This window comes from Haliotis rufescens, unplaced genomic scaffold, assembly GCF_023055435.1.
Source record: "Haliotis rufescens isolate VD_foot unplaced genomic scaffold, xgHalRufe1.0.p SCAF_2, whole genome shotgun sequence".
NCBI classification, from domain to species: Eukaryota; Metazoa; Mollusca; class Gastropoda; order Lepetellida; family Haliotidae; genus Haliotis; species Haliotis rufescens.
Window position 1 is genome coordinate 58,888,841 of NW_025963890.1, and position 18,789 is coordinate 58,907,629.

General features: G+C 39.3%; 1 protein-coding gene across 3 annotated transcripts in view; it reads right to left on the minus strand.

Moving 5' to 3' along the window:
• Positions 1 to 10,085: 10,085 nt before the first annotated feature.
• The window catches only part of LOC124141864 (synaptonemal complex protein 2-like), a 50,405-nt gene continuing 41,701 nt past the window's right edge, over positions 10,086 to 18,789 (minus strand). For all 3 annotated transcript variants that reach the window (XM_046510049.2, XM_046510031.2, XM_046510040.2), the window contains exons 34-39: positions 18,049 to 18,143; positions 17,481 to 17,580; positions 16,052 to 16,110; positions 15,440 to 15,518; positions 11,885 to 11,950; positions 10,086 to 11,582 (exon numbers count right to left, since the gene is read on the minus strand). In XM_046510049.2, the coding sequence (XP_046366005.2) occupies positions 11,529 to 11,582; positions 11,885 to 11,950; positions 15,440 to 15,518; positions 16,052 to 16,110; positions 17,481 to 17,580; positions 18,049 to 18,143 (453 nt within the window). In that variant the 3' untranslated portion in view covers positions 10,086 to 11,528. The remainder of the gene's footprint in view (positions 11,583 to 11,884; positions 11,951 to 15,439; positions 15,519 to 16,051; positions 16,111 to 17,480; positions 17,581 to 18,048; positions 18,144 to 18,789) is intronic.

The window sequence follows — 18,789 nt, forward strand, 5'->3', positions numbered from 1 at the left end:
TCATGACATATCAGCTTAATCACAGTGGAAATCCCAGGTGGTAGGGTCATGTGACAAGTTTTGCTCCTTACGGGAGATGTTATCAAAGACCTGACTTAATTAATTTTGCTACATTGTCAAGAACTTCAGTGACACAACACCTGTTACCATTAATTGGGTTTGTCCTCTGATGTCAATCACCACATTACTGGAATCTGATCCTATTAAATGTTACAGGAATAGGATGGCCATCCTCCTCATGTAACGGGGGAAAAGGTGAAATAAAATGTTTAAAAAAAAAAATGTTACAGGAATACATTTACATGCAACTAACCACAACTCTATCTGACAATACACATAGTTCAGTTGTCTCTGCTTTCAAGTTGGGCATTGCAGGGACAATTAACATCAGTCTTCAGAGTTTGCCGTCCATCCTTGACGTTGCAAGCATACACTCACATGACCAGTGTCTACCCTGATGTTCCAGTATTCTGATGGATACAGTTGGTGAAACTCTATTTTGGCGGGGGGCGGTCGGGTGGCCTAGTGGTTAAAGCGTTCACTCGCCGAAGACGCGGGTTCGATTCCCGACATGGGTACAATGTGTGAAGCCCATTTGTGGTGTCCCCTGCCGTGATATTGCTGGAATATTGCTAAAAGCAGCGTAAAGTCATACTCACTCACTCACTATTTTGGCGGTTCTGGTGATATTGCTGGAATATTGCTAAAAATGACCTAAAAAAGATCCAGAATTCCAAATTGAAACTCGCATACAGTGTGTTGAGGACAGTGTGTTACAGTTTCTTGGGCGAGTAGATCATAATCAGAATCAAAGTAACCCGCCAATAGGAAGCAGACTGTCCTTCATTAATTAATGAGATGGAGTGCAGTCTTTATTGTGATGTTCACACCAACAACGTAAACCATCGACCCGGATGACCAGGTGGCTGTACATTCTAACAGTACATTTGGTAAGATGAGGGGTGACTGCAAGAGGATGTTCGCCATCAGCTCCAGACGCTACATGCTCCTGCTTACAGTTACATTGGTGCTCTTCACGGTCAAGCTGTATCTCACATCGGATGGGAAATGTAAGTAACATATGTACATATTTTAGAAGATTAATTAATTTGTTTTTTAGCAAGCAAGTTTTTGGATGGTACAATTTTGTTGTTTACAACTTACTTATTTACGGATCAATGTTTCTGTTTATTTTCTAACACTGTGTTCAAGCAATAATTGAAATTTGTTCACAAGATACATGGTGCAAATAGTATTGAAATCTTGGCTATGTCGGTGGATGAAGATAGCGATATACACATCGAATAGAGCCTTTCATTTAATACAAATACGTAAGACTCCACAAAATTAACTGCACGAGCCAAATATGTCATATATAAACTTTCTCCTTCTAAGACCACCTCTGTGGTCTAGTGGTAGAGCGTCCGCCCGAAGAGCGGAAAGTCAGGGTTTGATCCCCGGCCACGTCATACCCAAAGACCATAAAAGACGGTACTTGTTACTACCCTGTTTGGTGTTCGGTATTAAGGGGCTAAAACAAGGACTGGTCGGCTCGAGTCAGAAAACTGTGTCTGAGTGGGGTATTCATGGTATCTCAGTGGCATTAGTCTGGCATTAGTCCGGACTAGTTAAGCAGCCACACACATATACGTGCATGCACATCACTATATAAGTACAATAATCTTGAACACGACGTCAAACCCCATTTCATCTCACCTTCTTCTAAAGAAGAAACTAAACTCAATGTTTGATGGCATTTTGCTCTCTATCTTATTTATGTAGACTTGACCATTGGTCACCCCGTGCTTTAATTGAAATGCATCCAAAAACTGTTGAACCCAACTCACTCAAACAAGATGATAAATAATAAATTTCATGTCATATTACGGTAGGTATACCCTGCATGTGTTATAAATAATTATATGTAAATGAAGTGCTTTTGTCGGTCTGCGCTGGTTTAAATTCGTACTCAGATAGCGGATTCTGTGGTTCGAGTTTGTCCCCAACATTAATGCTGGTCATACTGGTGACCAAATTGATCAGGTGGTCAGGTTCAGTGACCTAATTGATCAGAATAGGCAGTCCCCCTGATCTTGTATCCCAAAAGTTGACGATGGTCCATGCCATCGGCCTCTTATCAAACCAACATAATATCCTTTAATATTGCCAAGTCAGGAGAACAATACTTACTCACCAATTCTCTTTTCCAGCAAACTCTATTGACCCAATCTTGGCCATTGATTCTGTGAGTATTCAAACAAAACAAATCCTATGGTGTGTAGCGGTATATCATATTGAAAGTGTTTAATATGTTCCACTTACACTTGTATCAAGACCGCCTCCGTAGTCTAGTGGTAGAGCGTCCACCCAGAGAGCGGAAAGTCCGGGGTTCGATCCCCGGCCGCGTCATACCAAAAGACGTTAAAAGATGGTACTTGTTGTTACCCTGTCTCGCGCTCGGCATTTAGGGGCTAAAACAAGGACTGGGTCCCGTTCCACAAAGCTACAGTAGCGCTACGACAGTCTATGTTAAAGTATGGGAGTTATGATCGTCTTAGCGCTACGATCGTTTTGTGGAACGGGGCCCAGGTCGTCTCGGAGTCAGTATACTGTGTGCTAGCACTATAAATCGGCATCAGTCCGGACTAGTACAAGCAGCCACACACACACGTGCATGCACGTCGCTATATAAGTGCAATAATCTTGGACGCGACGTTAAACCCCATTTCACCTCACCTCACCAACTTGTATCAAGGTTTTCCAGTTTACATTCTTTACTTTCCACTGCAACTACATTTATGCTTTAAATGTTTGCTGCACATGCAGCTCTTTGTGATTGAACCAAAGGGACATTTAGCGATAATTTTAGTCTGCATTTCTCATTTACATTGTTTTATTTCATTACAGACTGATGCATGTAAGGGTCGAAGTCATCCAACAAGACTTGATTTCAAAGCTGAGCAAGAAGTGCGTTTGAAGCGGTACCATGATGTCTGTATGAGAACACAGCACAATGTGGACTTTAAAACCCGGTTGATCAATGACAAGGAACATAAGCTTACATTTTGTCTTACTCACAAAGCTGGCAGCACTTTCATTTTGAGATTTTTTCGTTTCTTTACGGACCAGCAAATTATGCATATAAATAACATGAAAAGCCCATTTGAATTAACCCGTACGGACGCACATTATATGCACATGCCTCGATCATGTATTTTAGATCCTGGCAAGGACTACTGGAGCATCATGGCGAATTCGACTAGGATTACGTTTACCAGAGACCCTTACACAAGATTATATGCAACCTATGTTGACAAATTCCTTATTCCAGAATTCACTGACCGTTTTAAGGAAGATATTTTGGAATTGAAAAGTTCCCAAGCAAAGAATGACTGTGAAAAAATAATGGGCTTAACTTTCCCTGAGTTTGTGGAGATGATATTATCTGGTGTTGATGACTCTCACTGGAATCCAGTACATCAGAAATGTAACCCTTGTAAGTTTCTTCCTGATGTCATCGGTAAAATGGAGACTTTCACAGAGGACATCACCCATGTCCTGGCATTGTTTAAAGCACAACATATGCTAAAAGATTATGACCACTTCAAAGACGAGGTTGCAATCCTTGTGGGTTATCACTTTGACTTTCACCAAAAGACACCCTTTCTTCAGAAATGCATAAGCTACATTGATCTGGCTGACAGGATATGGACATCTTTCCAATGGAATGGATATATCCAATCAGAAGAACCTTTCCCCAGAGATGACATGCTTCGTATTCTTAACCAGTCACTGGACCAGGCGAAGGAGTATTTGGTTTCTGAAGTGATTAGCAGGCAAAAGATGATGAAAACTGAAATAGCCCCCAGGAAACATAGAATGATGTTACAGGCTTACAAAAGTCTATCAAAGACAAACCTCAAAAGGCTAGCGGAACATTATTCTCTTGACTTTCAACTGTATGGTTATGAACAATATCCATGTGAAATATTCACAGATGGTTAAGGTTTTCCCTGTTATTTTCCATGTTAAGGTTTAATACAGTCTAATGGGGAAATGATAAAATGATAAAGTTTTTGCAACTTGAAGAGACTAAATTCAACCAAGATGTATTGGGTTAGGTTTGTCTTAAAATATAGACTGACAAACCAGAGCTTGATAGTTTGAGCAAAAGTATGGACCATCAGAGAACTTGTGATTAGCCAGGTCACAGTTCAGTGTTCAGCTCATCCCGACCATCTGTGCTTATTTGTGCTTCCGGGGCGGTCGGGTAGCCTAGTGGTTAAAGCGTTCGCTCGTCACGCCGAAGACCCGGGTTCGATTCCCGACATGGGTACAATGTGTGAAGCCCATTTCTGGTGTCCCCCGCCGTGATATTGCTGGAATATTGCTAAAAGCGGCGTAAAACCATACTCACTCACTCACTCACTATTTGTGCTTCCAAGCAAGGGATGCTGGTGAACATATTGTTTATAGAACAAGCACAATGTGTGAAAAGATTCTCCAAACAGTGGATTTATCCTTTACAACTACATGTTAATTGTTATGTGATGTTTAAACACTAATATTTATTGGTCATGGGGAGATTAACATGATATCATCAAAATTCTCACTCATGACAAAAAGAAACAACCAAAAACATTGTCAAACAAGAAAAGTGTTATAACTCTCCCCCGCCAGTAGAGAATAACATGGAAGTGAATGTTATAAAAAAAGAGTCCTCCATATATCCTTAAGAAGATATAGGCACTGGGGTGTCTTTATGTCAAGAGAACATCTTATTCACTTTCCCAAATGCAGACACTATGCACTAAATAAAAAAACATAACATGGATCAAGGCCAGTAACTGTGTATGCACAAAATATATAAATATGTTGCAAGGGATTAACTCGGAAAACACATATCCTTTCTCACACTATGCATTTCTTCCTTCTTCTTTCAATCCTTATGTGGAAAAGTGCTTGAATAAAGTTTCCAGCTTCTAAAAACATTTTGCCTGAATACATCCCAGTATCATGGTCACCAACCCAAACAAATGGGTCAAGCACTGTAATCATGAACTAATCACCTGACTACCCCTGCCACATCATTCTCTTTCTTATTGCCACCCTGTGGAGATGTACTGAGTACTAGAGAATACATTTTTGTTTTTGTTTTGTGTGAGCTGCATCCTATTTCGTATTAACATCTATGAATTTATGTCAAGAAGATGATGGAAACAGACCTGGATAAACGCCGGCCTGTCTATATTGCAGAATTGCATGCATACCTTTTCCTCGGCTGATCCTAGGAGATTGTCACCACGGTTGGGATCAGTTTCATCCTATCGCTATTGTCCTATATACACGGCTACCCTTATGCATCGCCTGGTCTTTACCCGCATTATCCCAACTTGTGCCGACTACTATCAATATACGGCTCCCAGGGATCGATATTGACATGACAATATGTACTCTTCAACTACTCTCCCTCCACATACCTCCTGGGACCATCGTGACTAGACTAGTCTTTCGTCGCCTGACTTAAGAGATACTCCTGCCGGCTTTGACCTCTGCTCTACATCATCGTACTTGTCAATCGTTGGGTGTCTCCTCGTGGCACTTCGACCTGATGTTTCTACTGCATCGCCAGATGTCGGCTTTGACCATCAGAATTCCCCACTTCATTTACCGGGAGCTTCAACACTGTCGATCAGGCCCTTATCCTTCCCTCTATTGTGGATAGACTTGAGTTAAAGGGTAGTGGATCCATGGATGACCAGCTATCGTGTTTTGTCAAAGCCAGCGCCGGTTCATAAAGCCATCACGCTGCCTCTCAGGCCCATCCTGTCTCCTGTCATTTGAATAAGGCCTTTGCTTCTTTTTAACATTTACAAGATCGACTGCAAACTCAATTTAACCCTGGCACTCATGGTCTGTCTTCAACTGCTGTTTCTCCGGAGTTGGATGGGGATGTCGCTACGCTCTGCACCAGGCGCTCCTCTGCTTCTTCTATTGTGGAGTGAGTATAGTTTTACACCACGTTTAGCAATGTTCCAACAATATCATGGTGGGGTACACATGAAATGGAGTTCATACAATTTACCTATGTGGGGAATTGAACCCGGGCCTTCGGCTTGACGAACAAGCACTTTAACCACTCGGCTACCCCACCCCCCTCTATTGTGGATAACAGAGATCTTGCCCTCTTGGATACTACCATTTGCTACCATTCATTTTAACCATCCTGTCAGCAACGGAAGCCATCGCTGCATCAGAAGACGCCATTGCTCTGATTCATGAGCACCATGCTGGTTCCATCACAGCTCTATGCTGCCGGGTAGTCCTCCCGGCCTGTCAGTTGGATGACTACTTCAAGGCACGGTTATATTGACTACTCTGGTCTACTTGATAACTGTTTGCCAATGGTATCTAGGATGTCATTCAGGATGTTACTCAAGATACTTATCTCCAGTTGTCCATGTACCTGCTGAAACTTCAGAAACACAGCCATCAACAGCAATTCAACCCTTCTCAGCATCATCTCCATGAGGTTATTGGATCTAGCCCCAGTTCATTTTGTGGCAAAGGCCATGGTCGTCAAGGTTAAAAGTCCTCCAACATGCGTTCTGTCTCCTTTACTGCCTTGGACATCAGAGAGTCAGTCAATTCAGTGACCTGCCTCTAGGTGACGTCCCTGGCAAGACTCGGTTTTTTTTCACGAGAAATGGTCCATCCTGGCCACTAACTTTGTCATGCTCCTCCTACTGAACGGGTGCTGGCTCCTCCAACAAACTCCACGCCCCACCAGCTACGGTATCCGGCCAGCCAGCTTTCAGCTCTGCAAGAAACAATAGGTATGTTCATTGCCAAACAAGCTCAAGATTGTCTAGGCCCAGACCCAGGTATCCCGGGCCTCAATGATGGTCTTGGCTACTCCAAGTGGACGTCCATCTTGTTCCTGATGTTTCGACTTCTTCCAGTTGATCAACATCTCTTTGACACATTGACCATGGGTTGGGATGTGCAATTAAATGATCTACAGGTGGCAGGGCGTTAGTCTGTCAAAGACAATTGACTCCATATCAACAACTTTGAGTTCAATGTGGTCATTCCTGTGGGCAGAGCTCCTTTGTGCATTGCATCAGACAACATCTCGGTCATCTGGTGTAGTAACAAGATTGGCTCCACCAATCCACAATAAGATGGTATTTTTCTCCTGGCCCCTGCGACAGCTACTAGCGTGGGTGAAATCCATGCTCTGAATGTTAACCGGGACCAGTTTAAGAGAATGCGAAGGTCTGTCTGGGGCTTCGCTGGGACTTCATCTTGAAGACTTCATCGCTTCCAGGACAGGTCGTTGGCATCCATCCTCAACCTAGAAGACTGTGAAGACATCTCCCTGTGCCTGGTCAGAGCACTCCGCATCAACATTGAGGCTGCAAGGCCACTTTTACGTGCCCGCAAGAGACACTTCATCCCACTTTCCAAGGCGGCCAATACGGAAGTCTACCGTACCAGTCTCTTTTTGGCTCCGCTCAACTATTCTTTGGGCCTACGCCTTTGTTGGATTATCTCAGGACATGAGAGCCGTAACTTCTACCATGGCCCTGCACAGCGATTGTACTCTGTCCGCCAGTATGAAGTGTTGTTTTTGGAAGTCCTATTCTGTCTTCTCTTCCCACTTTCTATGTGACGTCTCAGTCACCGATGTTCAGGGTCTACACCAGTTTGGTCCCTTGAGTCCTGGCGCAACAGTTGACAGCTACACTCCAGGACAGATAGATAATACTTGTACCCGCTCCTGTAGTCAGTACACCATATCCTGTATATACAGAATAAATATTGGAATATTATATAAATATAAATATATAAACACTCCTGTATTTATTGTCATTATTATTCAGGTTCCCAGACTGAATACCCAGTGGAGGGTGAAGTAACTCATCTGTAGAGACACCGGTCTTCAACATCGAAGTTGCCACTGTTTCGGCGGTGTCCTGAGCCCTAACCTGCTCACCTCTGCCTTGTGCACGTGATGTCTCAGTGTTGGTTTGAAGAATCTCTTATGAATGTTTTCAATCTATCCTCTAGCATGCTTCAATCCCGTGGGTATGAATGATAGCTTTGACGAAGCGTCAAAGAGATGCCAAACTGGCTCACCTAATTGTCCGTCGGAGTTATTGGTGTGGTCTGTCTTGTAGAACTGATTGGCTGCAGACCCCTTTCCGGATTGGTTATCAGTCGTACGCTGAATAGATCTCTAATCAAATCATACGTGAAACCATGTAACTCATGTTATACCCGATCTGATGTTGTTTCATCCAACTAGTGTAAAGGGGTAACATCACCTATTATGGTGTTTTTACCCATTCAAAGTTCTTGTCTTTACTACACTTGACAGTGTTGTAGCTTATTGTTTGTATCATTGTTTAGAACCAGCTTCCTCATGTACGTCTCACGGTTGCAGTCTATACAGGCTTGGGTATTTGTGTGGCAGATGTAGTCAGGTGATTAGTTCTTGCTAGGTCACAAAACACGGGATTACAGTGCATGACTCATTTGTTTGGGTGGTGACCATGGTGATGCTGGTATGTGTTTTGGAGAAATGTTTTAAGAAACTGGCTTCTTTATTCAAACATATTTCCACACTAGAATCGCATAGTGTGAGAAAGGATAAGTATTATAGATATACAATATAATGTAATATGTCCATTTTACTAGGGCCGTTACAATTCACTCGCGTATTCGGTGAATCGAACCACATCTATTCATGAATTGAATTCGTTATTCATGGACACTAGAATCGAATATTTATGAATATGCAATCATGTGCATTTATGTTCCCTGTACCAAAAACATCCATAAGAACATATGATACGCATAGATTTCTTTAAAGACAACACTATTATAATATTATATTTGACAGGAATTTGGTCCCTGGTCATTGTAGCATTTGAGCAGGTTCTAAGACTAAGTACTTGGACAAGTGTAGTATATAAATGTATAATATAGAAAATTAACAAACCATGTCAAATAATTTATGTTGTTAATGTTTCACTGAATATAACAAATAATACATCAACTGCTGTCTTATTATTGTATTAGTGAATTAATATTTGTATTCATTACCCTATATTTGTGATACGAATCGTATTCGCCTCATAGTGTATTTGTTGCAGCCCTACATTTTACCGGACCAATTTTCAAACTCAGTCTTGACAACTTTTATTCATGTAACTTTAGCAGTTTGAGAAAACTTGTCCCCATTTCATGCAGTATGCACTAAGTTGAAAAGCAGTAAGCAACGGCCATAACTCTGTAAAAAAATAATTTAAGACACAAATTTTTAAAATGTTTTTTTCATTAAGATCGTAACCAGTAAAATCAGTGGGTAAAATTGAGAAAATTTGTCCCCATTGACCATGTTGAAAAGCGGATGATGGATGGATGAACGCCTTTCCTCTATCATCCACCTCACTTCCTAGGGATAATAAATAATAAAATAAATACTGTTGATCTAATTGTATTTTCTTTTGAGTTAACGCAATACTATATTAACTAAGTATACGATAATGAGAGTAATGAATCAGACCACTGAATGAGTAAATATATCTGTTTATTGGCAACAACATAATTTATTTGGATTTATGAATAAATATCATGAGTCATGTGAAAACGCAAATTAATAATCAAAACAAAATGACAAAACAACAACATATTAAAAAACATGTAATTTGAATTAATCACTTTTTTCAGACATTTATCTTAGATTATCAGTTGAACATGAGATCTAGGGTACCGTATTCGACGTAATAAGCGCCCAGGGCGCTCTCAAAATTAGAAATAGGGGGCTCTTATTAAAATATTATTTTGGTGAAAAAAAAACAGAGTTGAAAGATAAATTTCGTGTTCATGTACGACAGTTATATTTTTCCAGAATTTAATTGCCCATAATTAAGGTTGCATTTAACACACAAGTGTGTATCATACGCGAATAAATAAGTCTTGTGAACATTGATCAATCGGAAGGGGTGCTAATTGGGATTGTTCACTAGCCAATATATTCGCAAATATCGCCGTGGGCGCTTATTAGAGCGGGGCGCTTATTACGTCGAATACGGTATTTTAATGTCCTAGCCTCTTGTGCTTATTTCCCCAATTGGATAAAGAGATTTATGTGTGACCAGTATGAACATGCATCACTATCTGCATGAAATGTAATATCATGAACTTGAATTTGCATATGTGAATTTCTGCTTGAAAACTGACAGGCCTAATTCAATTTGTTTAACCTGTTTCATTGCGTGACCTTTGAGGTAAAACAATGTAGAACACTGAAACAAACATTAAACTGAACCACAGGGTATATGTAATTCAAAATCTGAGAAAGGGAGACTAACACTAAGAAACATGTACCCTTATATTCAAATGAATACAATAATGTATATGAATAGATAACAGATCTTTGAATTTGTTGCTATAAAGAGACAGAAATATGTGTAGGAATCCTGCTCAGCAGTTCATGGTATATCAAACAAGGGTGTACATAATAAAACTGCAATATATTATTAGTTCTTAGGCAAAGAGAATATTGCATAGCATGAAAGCATTTTGAATAGAGCTTCAAAATTCTTCCTGCCTAGTTACATTTTTTTCCCTCTAACTAAAACAATAGCAAGAGTATTATTCAGGTACATTTTGCCCATGTTTATTAAGGTGACCACTACTAAACACACATTCAGTCATGTTATTAATCCCCTCAATACAGTAAATGTAAATACAAATTTGTTAATTAACGACAATTGAAGATTTTGTTTTGGTATGTTTCCATGTTACTCTTTGTAATAATACATAACACAGTTCAAATAATAGCATGATAATATGATTAGAAATGAATCAATATATGTTGCGGGCACTTTTTTCATGTTAGGTAGGTGGCTATTTGTTCATACATAATGAAGACTTTTCACGAGTTTCACTTTTGACAAATTACCATACTATAGTTCAGTGGTATTCTCAAACTGATCACATAATATTATCAATAACAATGAAATTGTCTGAAAATGTAACTGACAGTAAGTAAGTTTACATTCTTTTTTATCACACTGGTTCCTATGTCATATATATATACATGTAATAGCAAAAAAATTGAGTTTCTTTCAGCCTGAACATACCTACGTTTCCTTATTTTTCACCCCTAACCATGCTATCTAAAATGATATGTATCTTTGATAAGCCATGGTTAGAATAAAACTCAAAAGTTTTACTAGACCAGGTAAAGATACAATACCCTTGTAACGTTAAAACAATTGGGCAAATTGGAGGCTTGTACTAACCATGGGCTGGAGGTGTAGTGGTAAGTTCTAACCCTTGAAAATATCAGAGAGTGTAATATGAGTGTACATGTATGTAGCATAACAGAATTGAAACTAGGCTTTATGAATCAATGTCATAGCCATTTCTATTACATTTCAATTAAAGCAGTTTATTCTACTGAACAATCTGAGCTTTTATTCTGATAATTCTCTCCACATTTGCAGATTCTTCTAAAACAGCATACTTTTGAGGCATCTTTTGACATTTGATATTTGGTGTTGATTCTGCAACAAAAAACACAAGTTTATCACTTGGATCACCAATAATAACTTTCACAACTTAGTTTTTAACATGTCGCAACCAACCAAAACAGTCCCTAGCTATTCCAAAATCAGGAAAGAAAGTAACCTGTCTATACTTGATCTACCTCTATCTAATGAAACTCCGGTTTTACATAGCTTTTTGATTGTCTATTGTTACCAGTTACACACAAAATTATTGTCTGTGTACAACCAAAAATTGAAGTATTTGAAGAGAGAAAAGAGACCTTACAGCAGATGTGCTTTAGAAGGCAACCTATACTCACAGATTCCAACAAGAGTTTCTTCTGGAGGGCTGCCATTTCTTTCTTCATAATCTGCTTCAGGTTATGCTGGAAAAATATATTTTCTTAATTGAGAATTGTTATGTGGTTGTGGGTTCATGAGAAAATAAAATGACAAAACACAATCAATGTCACCAATAATACAAATGACACATTACACAAGTCACTGAACATGACATTACATGCATAAACAGAATATTGGATCAGAATGACAACAGCCATTTTCATGATGCTACTGTAGTGGCTGGAAGCTGTCGGATACGCAGTCTTGGGAGATGAGTGCCATCACAAAAATGAGGTTGAACTAAAAGTTGCTCTCTAGTTACTTCGATGCAAAAATCAATATACATCTACTCACTGTCACATCAAAGACAGTGTGTAAAGTAAGCAGAACGGCCCGTCATAGGTTTATCTGTACCAATTCCAACATGAGCGTGTTTGTTACAACCCAGAGAAAGTCCTGACACGTACTATGCAAAACATTCCTGCCAGTTGAATATTGTATCTTTGCCTGGACTGGTATCCTCTCCAACACGGCACCACAAGGCTTGTAGTGCAGTGATGATCACATGTGCTTGAGAGCAGGTAATAAGGTATATGTTCTTGTCTCACACTCAGGGAAAAACTCCACACATTTCCATCACGTGACAAAACAGATAGAACTGCATAGCACACACACAAAAACAGCATCCCGATTTCCGAAGAGATAATGGTGTCAGTGCAGCCAGTTCCCTGTAGAAAGCGTGACATGACCGAAGCATTAGCAAGTTGATCGCCATGATATCCGATGCATGTAAATAAGTCAGAAATGTCAAATCTCTGTCGATCGCATGAGTAAATATGTGGCTCAAGATCCAGTCGATTTTCATTCCCTTGATAGTGTCTTTCTTGAGGAGTAAAATTTCCGGATCTGGATCGTTAATAAGTTAGCAATGTCCTAGAGCAACAGATTAAATGAACGTCGAGGAGAGAGACTGTTGATTCCATAAAGTTGGTAAGGGAGGGCGATGCCAATGACTTAATGTCTCCAAACCGACATCGTTAATCCAATCCAGGTCATGTGGAGATGAAAGAGTTAGTAGGAGAGCGACCATGGTTATGTTGATGTCAACCACCGAGGCATTGATTTGTGTATTGAAGTCAATTCTGGTGTTGCTCCAAGGTGGCGTGGCATTGTGGGTCTGATTTGGAAGATTGAGATTGGCCAGGGTGATTCAACGTAGACAAAGCTCCCAGCAGAAGAGGAAGGGGGCATCGTGATGATCCAAAACAATGTCTGGCAACACAGTAGAAACCCAAGGTTTAACAGGACTTATAAACCTATCATGGTGTTGTAACCATCTCCAAGACGACCTTTCTTTTGTAGTAAGACCACTCAGCAGGTTTTACAATTGCTCCTCAGGTTTTACAATTGCTCCCCAGGTTTTACAATTGCAATTGCAAATTTTAGCAACTTCATCATCTGACAAAGGGTCACCAAAACGGAAACAAAAGTCATCCTCATCCTTTTCTGCAGAACTTTCATCAATTAACTTACTTTGAGTAAAGAAAATATCGTCATCGTCAGACATCCTCTCTTGTGAACAGTCAACGACACAATGCCATGTGGTACGACGCACGCGGTTCTTTCTGCACGTACAGCCCTCTTCTGCATGTGCAGTCCGCGCAGCGGCCCGCGATAACAACTGTTATAAAGCGCGTCTCTAAGGTGATCTCCATGATCGCTGTAACGAGAGTGATCCCAAGCGTGAAAGTCTGTTGAAGATGATGATAAGTGTAATAGCGGGAACGATCCCATTGACGACATTGATCTGCGTAACAGGACGGGAAGTGACACAAAGCTGACGAACGCTCAGCTGAGTCTGTACAATAGTCTTCCTGTGATACGTGATGAATCTGTAGCGAGAAGTTTGATCCCCAACCATAGATCCCGAGAGCGATATAGTGAACAAGAATGACAATCCTCAGACTGTCAATCCCAAGGTGAAACGATCCTATTCTTGGAACGGCGATCTGAGGTAGAAGCACAAGATCGATCTGTGCTCGATCAATCATTAGTAGAGGGTGAAACCATTCAACCAGTGTCAGAGGAGTGATCACCATCAAGTAAAGGAGCGGGAGACTAAAGACCACCAGTAGCGGAGAATCTAGGAGCTGAGGCAGCCTTGGACAAATCGACAGAAGGGAGAACCTTGCAAACAGTTGATGTAGCTGGTGTTATTGAAGTAGACTGTTGAACCGGCATAGCATGTGGATTCAGAATGGTGGTTTCATTGTAATGCAGAAGGGGACAATAAATGACCTACAATTGATGGCCGGGGAACCCTTGGAGGGTCAAAGGTTGATACCGTCGAGGCTGGAGTAGACGAACTCTCATTGACCTAACTCCGTAGGAGCAGGTTGCTCTAACGTCAGCGTGGTAATGAGCGCACCAGTATCAGATGGCTGGTTTGTTATGGCGGGAACTTCATCAGTATGGAAACTATCCGATACACTATCATCTACTACAGATAAACAACAAAGAAATAAAATACAAGGGTGGTATGGTAGACAAATGCGTTTTAATGGCTGTTACGGTGGAGGACATAGTCAACTCGGTAAAACGTTGGGCTTCCTAGTAGAGGAAGGCACGTGTCCAACGTCCTGAGATTTAGACTGTCAATAAACCTTATGCTACGGCATTTGTGTAGGTAATATGGAAGGCTCACTCAGAGGGGTGAGAAGACTGGGATCATCTACGGTCCTTACAAAGATGACCACGACAGTCACAGCAAAGGTTGTGAGGGTCCGCCAAGGAAAAGTACATCTGCAAGTTACACAGGCCGGGTGTTCATCTTGGCTGTTCCCATTTTCTTCAATACAGGGTTAGAAACTAACAGTTTTCGTCCACTAGTCCTCATAATGATAACATATAGCAAAACCCTTTAAAAGGGCACATTTCTACTAGTCCTTATGATACCTTTACCATTGGGCAGTTTGGCAAGGACTATAGGACTAGTGCCAATTTATAACGCTGCAATATGTAACAAAGGTGTTATTACCAAGGAGGAGGTAAAACATACGTATCCTCTATTTAATGTTTATTCAAAAACACGTCTCCACAATGTGTCACAATGAGAAAGAGAATGATGTGGCAGGGATAGTCATGCGATCATATCATATAGGGCGCTATGCACAGGATTACAGTTCGTGAACCATTTGCTTGGGTGGTGACGACGGTGATGCTGGAATGTGTTAGAGTGATTTGTTTTTTGAAGCTGGAAACCTTGTTCAAGCATGTTTCCACATTGGATCGAAAGAAGAAGGAAGAAATGCATAGTGTGGGTGTTTGAACATTTCTGATAGAGGAACAACACTGATATATGAATCAACTACACATAATTTAGATTAGAGTAGATGTGGAAAATATCAAGGTTTAGTAAACCTTACAATGGATAGAGACAACACACCTTTCTGTATGCTAACATGAGACTTTTGTCAAGGTGACATAAAAATCGAAGAATACAAAGATTCAGCAAATTTAATGAAACACTATACCTGTTGGCTCTGAGCTTTAACCTCCGATTCTTTGAGGTTGTCATCAAGTGTTGAGTGCAGCAGCTTCAGGTTTCTTAATCTGCAAATTACAACAGCATAAAGATATGATGTATCTGTTTACATTACAGCTTTCATAACTGAAGCTGATATTTATTCATCATAGTGACCTAAGGCATTTATAGATCAATTTGTTTGTAAAAAGTGATGGCCATTTTGTTGTGAGTTCAGCACCCAATATGTTTAAATGGGCAGGGTAACAATTTAATTTATTTTTCCATATTGAAAGGAACTGACAATTTCCTTTGTGCATCCCACACACTAACATTATCTGACACTTATTTATATTCTGAATGGATGAGTGATAGTTCAACTACAAGATAGGGTCATAGTATAGCCTTCAAATGCCAATAAACCGAGGAATCACAAAACTATGAGACCTATTTTTTCTTATAGAAAATACAGGACATAATAAGTACTGCTGTGATATTGTGACCTCACCTCAAGAATCAGGCTTTAAATATGTGGTTCATACATTCAGTCCCAAAAGTACTAAGCATGACTGATTACAAAACATGTTATTCAATAGTCAAAATAATAATGATCTTCTAGTACCTTATTTCCTGTGAAAGTTTGTGCTTCTCCATAGCCTGCAACTGTTCTTGACAGAATATCTAAAATGTCGAATAAATGGGGTTTTACCGGATGCTAAATATTGCATCCCTACATGCATACAAATTGAGCATGGACACAAATAATTTACATTTCAAATTCCATAGGACCCAAAAGTGTATGGAGTTTGAAATATTTAATTGATTAAAATAGTAGATTGAATTTACATATAACAGACATTTCCATTGCAGTAAAAAAATAGACTAAAAGTTTAGGCGTCAATGGATGATTTTCTTAAATCTAACATTGGAATCCACATCTATTATGCAAATATCCTCTATTACGAGGATATGCAATATTACTACTGGAAACCAAGTGAAGCATGACACATCTTGCCAGCTTGTGATCCCCCATGTTCTTATCTTGGACCCTCCAAGTATATTTATATGTTGAGTTTGATCCTTGCACTTAAAAAATGATAGACCTGAGTAAATCCCTGACATAAATCACTAGTACTGGAGCAATTGATTAATTAATTGGTCAATAACTATCAAACTATGATATTTACAAACTTATCTGATAGAGAACAGTATGTCTAGGAATTTAAAAACATAGGATATATGATGATTAACATGATTGCAATAGTTTTAATACACTTGTTTTCATTACAAAGTGGACATTGATAATACTTGATACAGTGACTGAAATTAAGCATGAGTCAAATCAAAGTGTCCTGTCATAAGCCTTATCTTAAAACCTAGATTCAAATATACAGGAGCGAAGCTCAAGGACCCCAGGATATCATCTCAGTAAACTGGACTTTGGCTCTTTGTATCAGTCTAAAGCTGCAAAGGTTTGTGCAGATGTCAAACCCCACTTACTTCAGTAATTATAATTATTTTAAGATGAGAATTAAAATGATTTCAATTGTATAATGATTGATGTGATATCTTTGATCTTGATATGAGCATTCAGAACAATAACCGCCACTACAAAGACTCATGTATATGGACAGACCTATTAAATAATTAATAGAATAGGCAATGTTTATTTAGTTGTCAAAGAAAACAGATGTTTATATCAACACTAGTCATTTGTTACAATTAAAGAACTGAAACAACATGATGGCAAGAATGATTTTCCTTTAAACCTCTGGTGTACCACATAATCTCCTTGTACTTTTTCATAGCATCACTGATTGCTTTCTATTTTTTATTAACAAAGTGCTTTACACAGTGATTACCGGCATTTAAAAAAGAATAAAAAAACTGTGTTTGGGGAAAGCAACTATTTTGCACAATAGATGAGATTAACATAGCATTAACAATTCATGGGTGATGGAAACACTGAAGAAGTGACCTGGAATCCAACTAACTGCATCAGACAGCAAACATACAGCTGCCTTCAGCGAGGTCATTTTAATAAAACTTACTAAAGATTTTTCTTCTGTATTCTTCAATGCAGTTACATCTGCTTCAAGGGAGAGTAGTTCTTCAAGCATCTTGTCATTGAAGTGTTCAAGTGCTCTACCCCTACAGAAAAAAAAACAAAATAGTATGAAAGCAAATGTCATGAAATGCATCATATCATTTTCTTTCTCTTGCCTTCCAAAACAGTAAATACTGAAATATGTTAATGTAGCTTGCTGGGTGTATTTCAACTAAGTACTTGATTAAATGCCAAAATAGTAATCCAGGGTCAAGCTTAAACAATAACCTCATTACTTAAAAAAAATAACACATCAAGTTGCCGTAAGGAAAACTATCATGAAAAGGCCAAAAGATTTAAGCAACAATAAAATAATACTAACATAGTAACAAAATCCCGCACACAATAAAATAAAAACCCAGTCTGTTCTCACAAACTGTTTTGCAGAAAATAGATACTTGGGGTCCTATTATTTTGTTTGATAAATTATGCTAATTGGAGGTCAGAAGTCTTATTTATTGCCTACATAACAGAGAATAATGTTTTCTTGTTGGACCTACAGGCCTACTCACCTGTCTTGGCTTTCAGATGTCCAGATATTATAGATGTGTTTCTGAGTATTTCGTAGTGCCCCTCTGGTGAGCTCAGTTAGCTGCTGATGTTTAACCTGTATTCAAAAACATTTATCGTTAATGTTAGTGTACTGGGATGAATGGCCAGATGACACACCAAGAACTTGAATCACTGAGATATTTGTCCATTCTAGGTCAGCCTGTACTCTATTCCAATTATAAACAGCTAAATAATATATGCTTGGTACATTGTGTCTTATCACAATTAAACAAGAGTCATCCGAAGATGACATAACCCCCCGACGTGGCATGTGGGTAAACTGTGTGTACCTTCAAATGTATTTAGATTGGCAAGGAAATCTTTTTCCTTGATGCCAAAACCAGAAATATAATGAAGGTTATTAAATATTGGTTCATGTAGCTCACTTTCTGATGATCTCATGAAATTGTAATAACAATAACTTCGCAGATTCGCATATGATAGCTCTGTAGTAGCCTCATGACACAAAGGCATAAGGAGAATGTACTAGGTTATGTAGCTCACATCATGTACAGTATATGATATCGGTAAATAGTACACCTTAGAATTATATGTCAGGGGCTACAAATTAAAATCTATAAATAACAAACTGCACTACTAGTGAACATGATTGATATGTGCATAAAGTTTGGTGAATCTCTGTCGCATGGTTTAGAAGATATGCTCCATCAATTTTCAATGTAAATTGAAAAAAGAAAAAA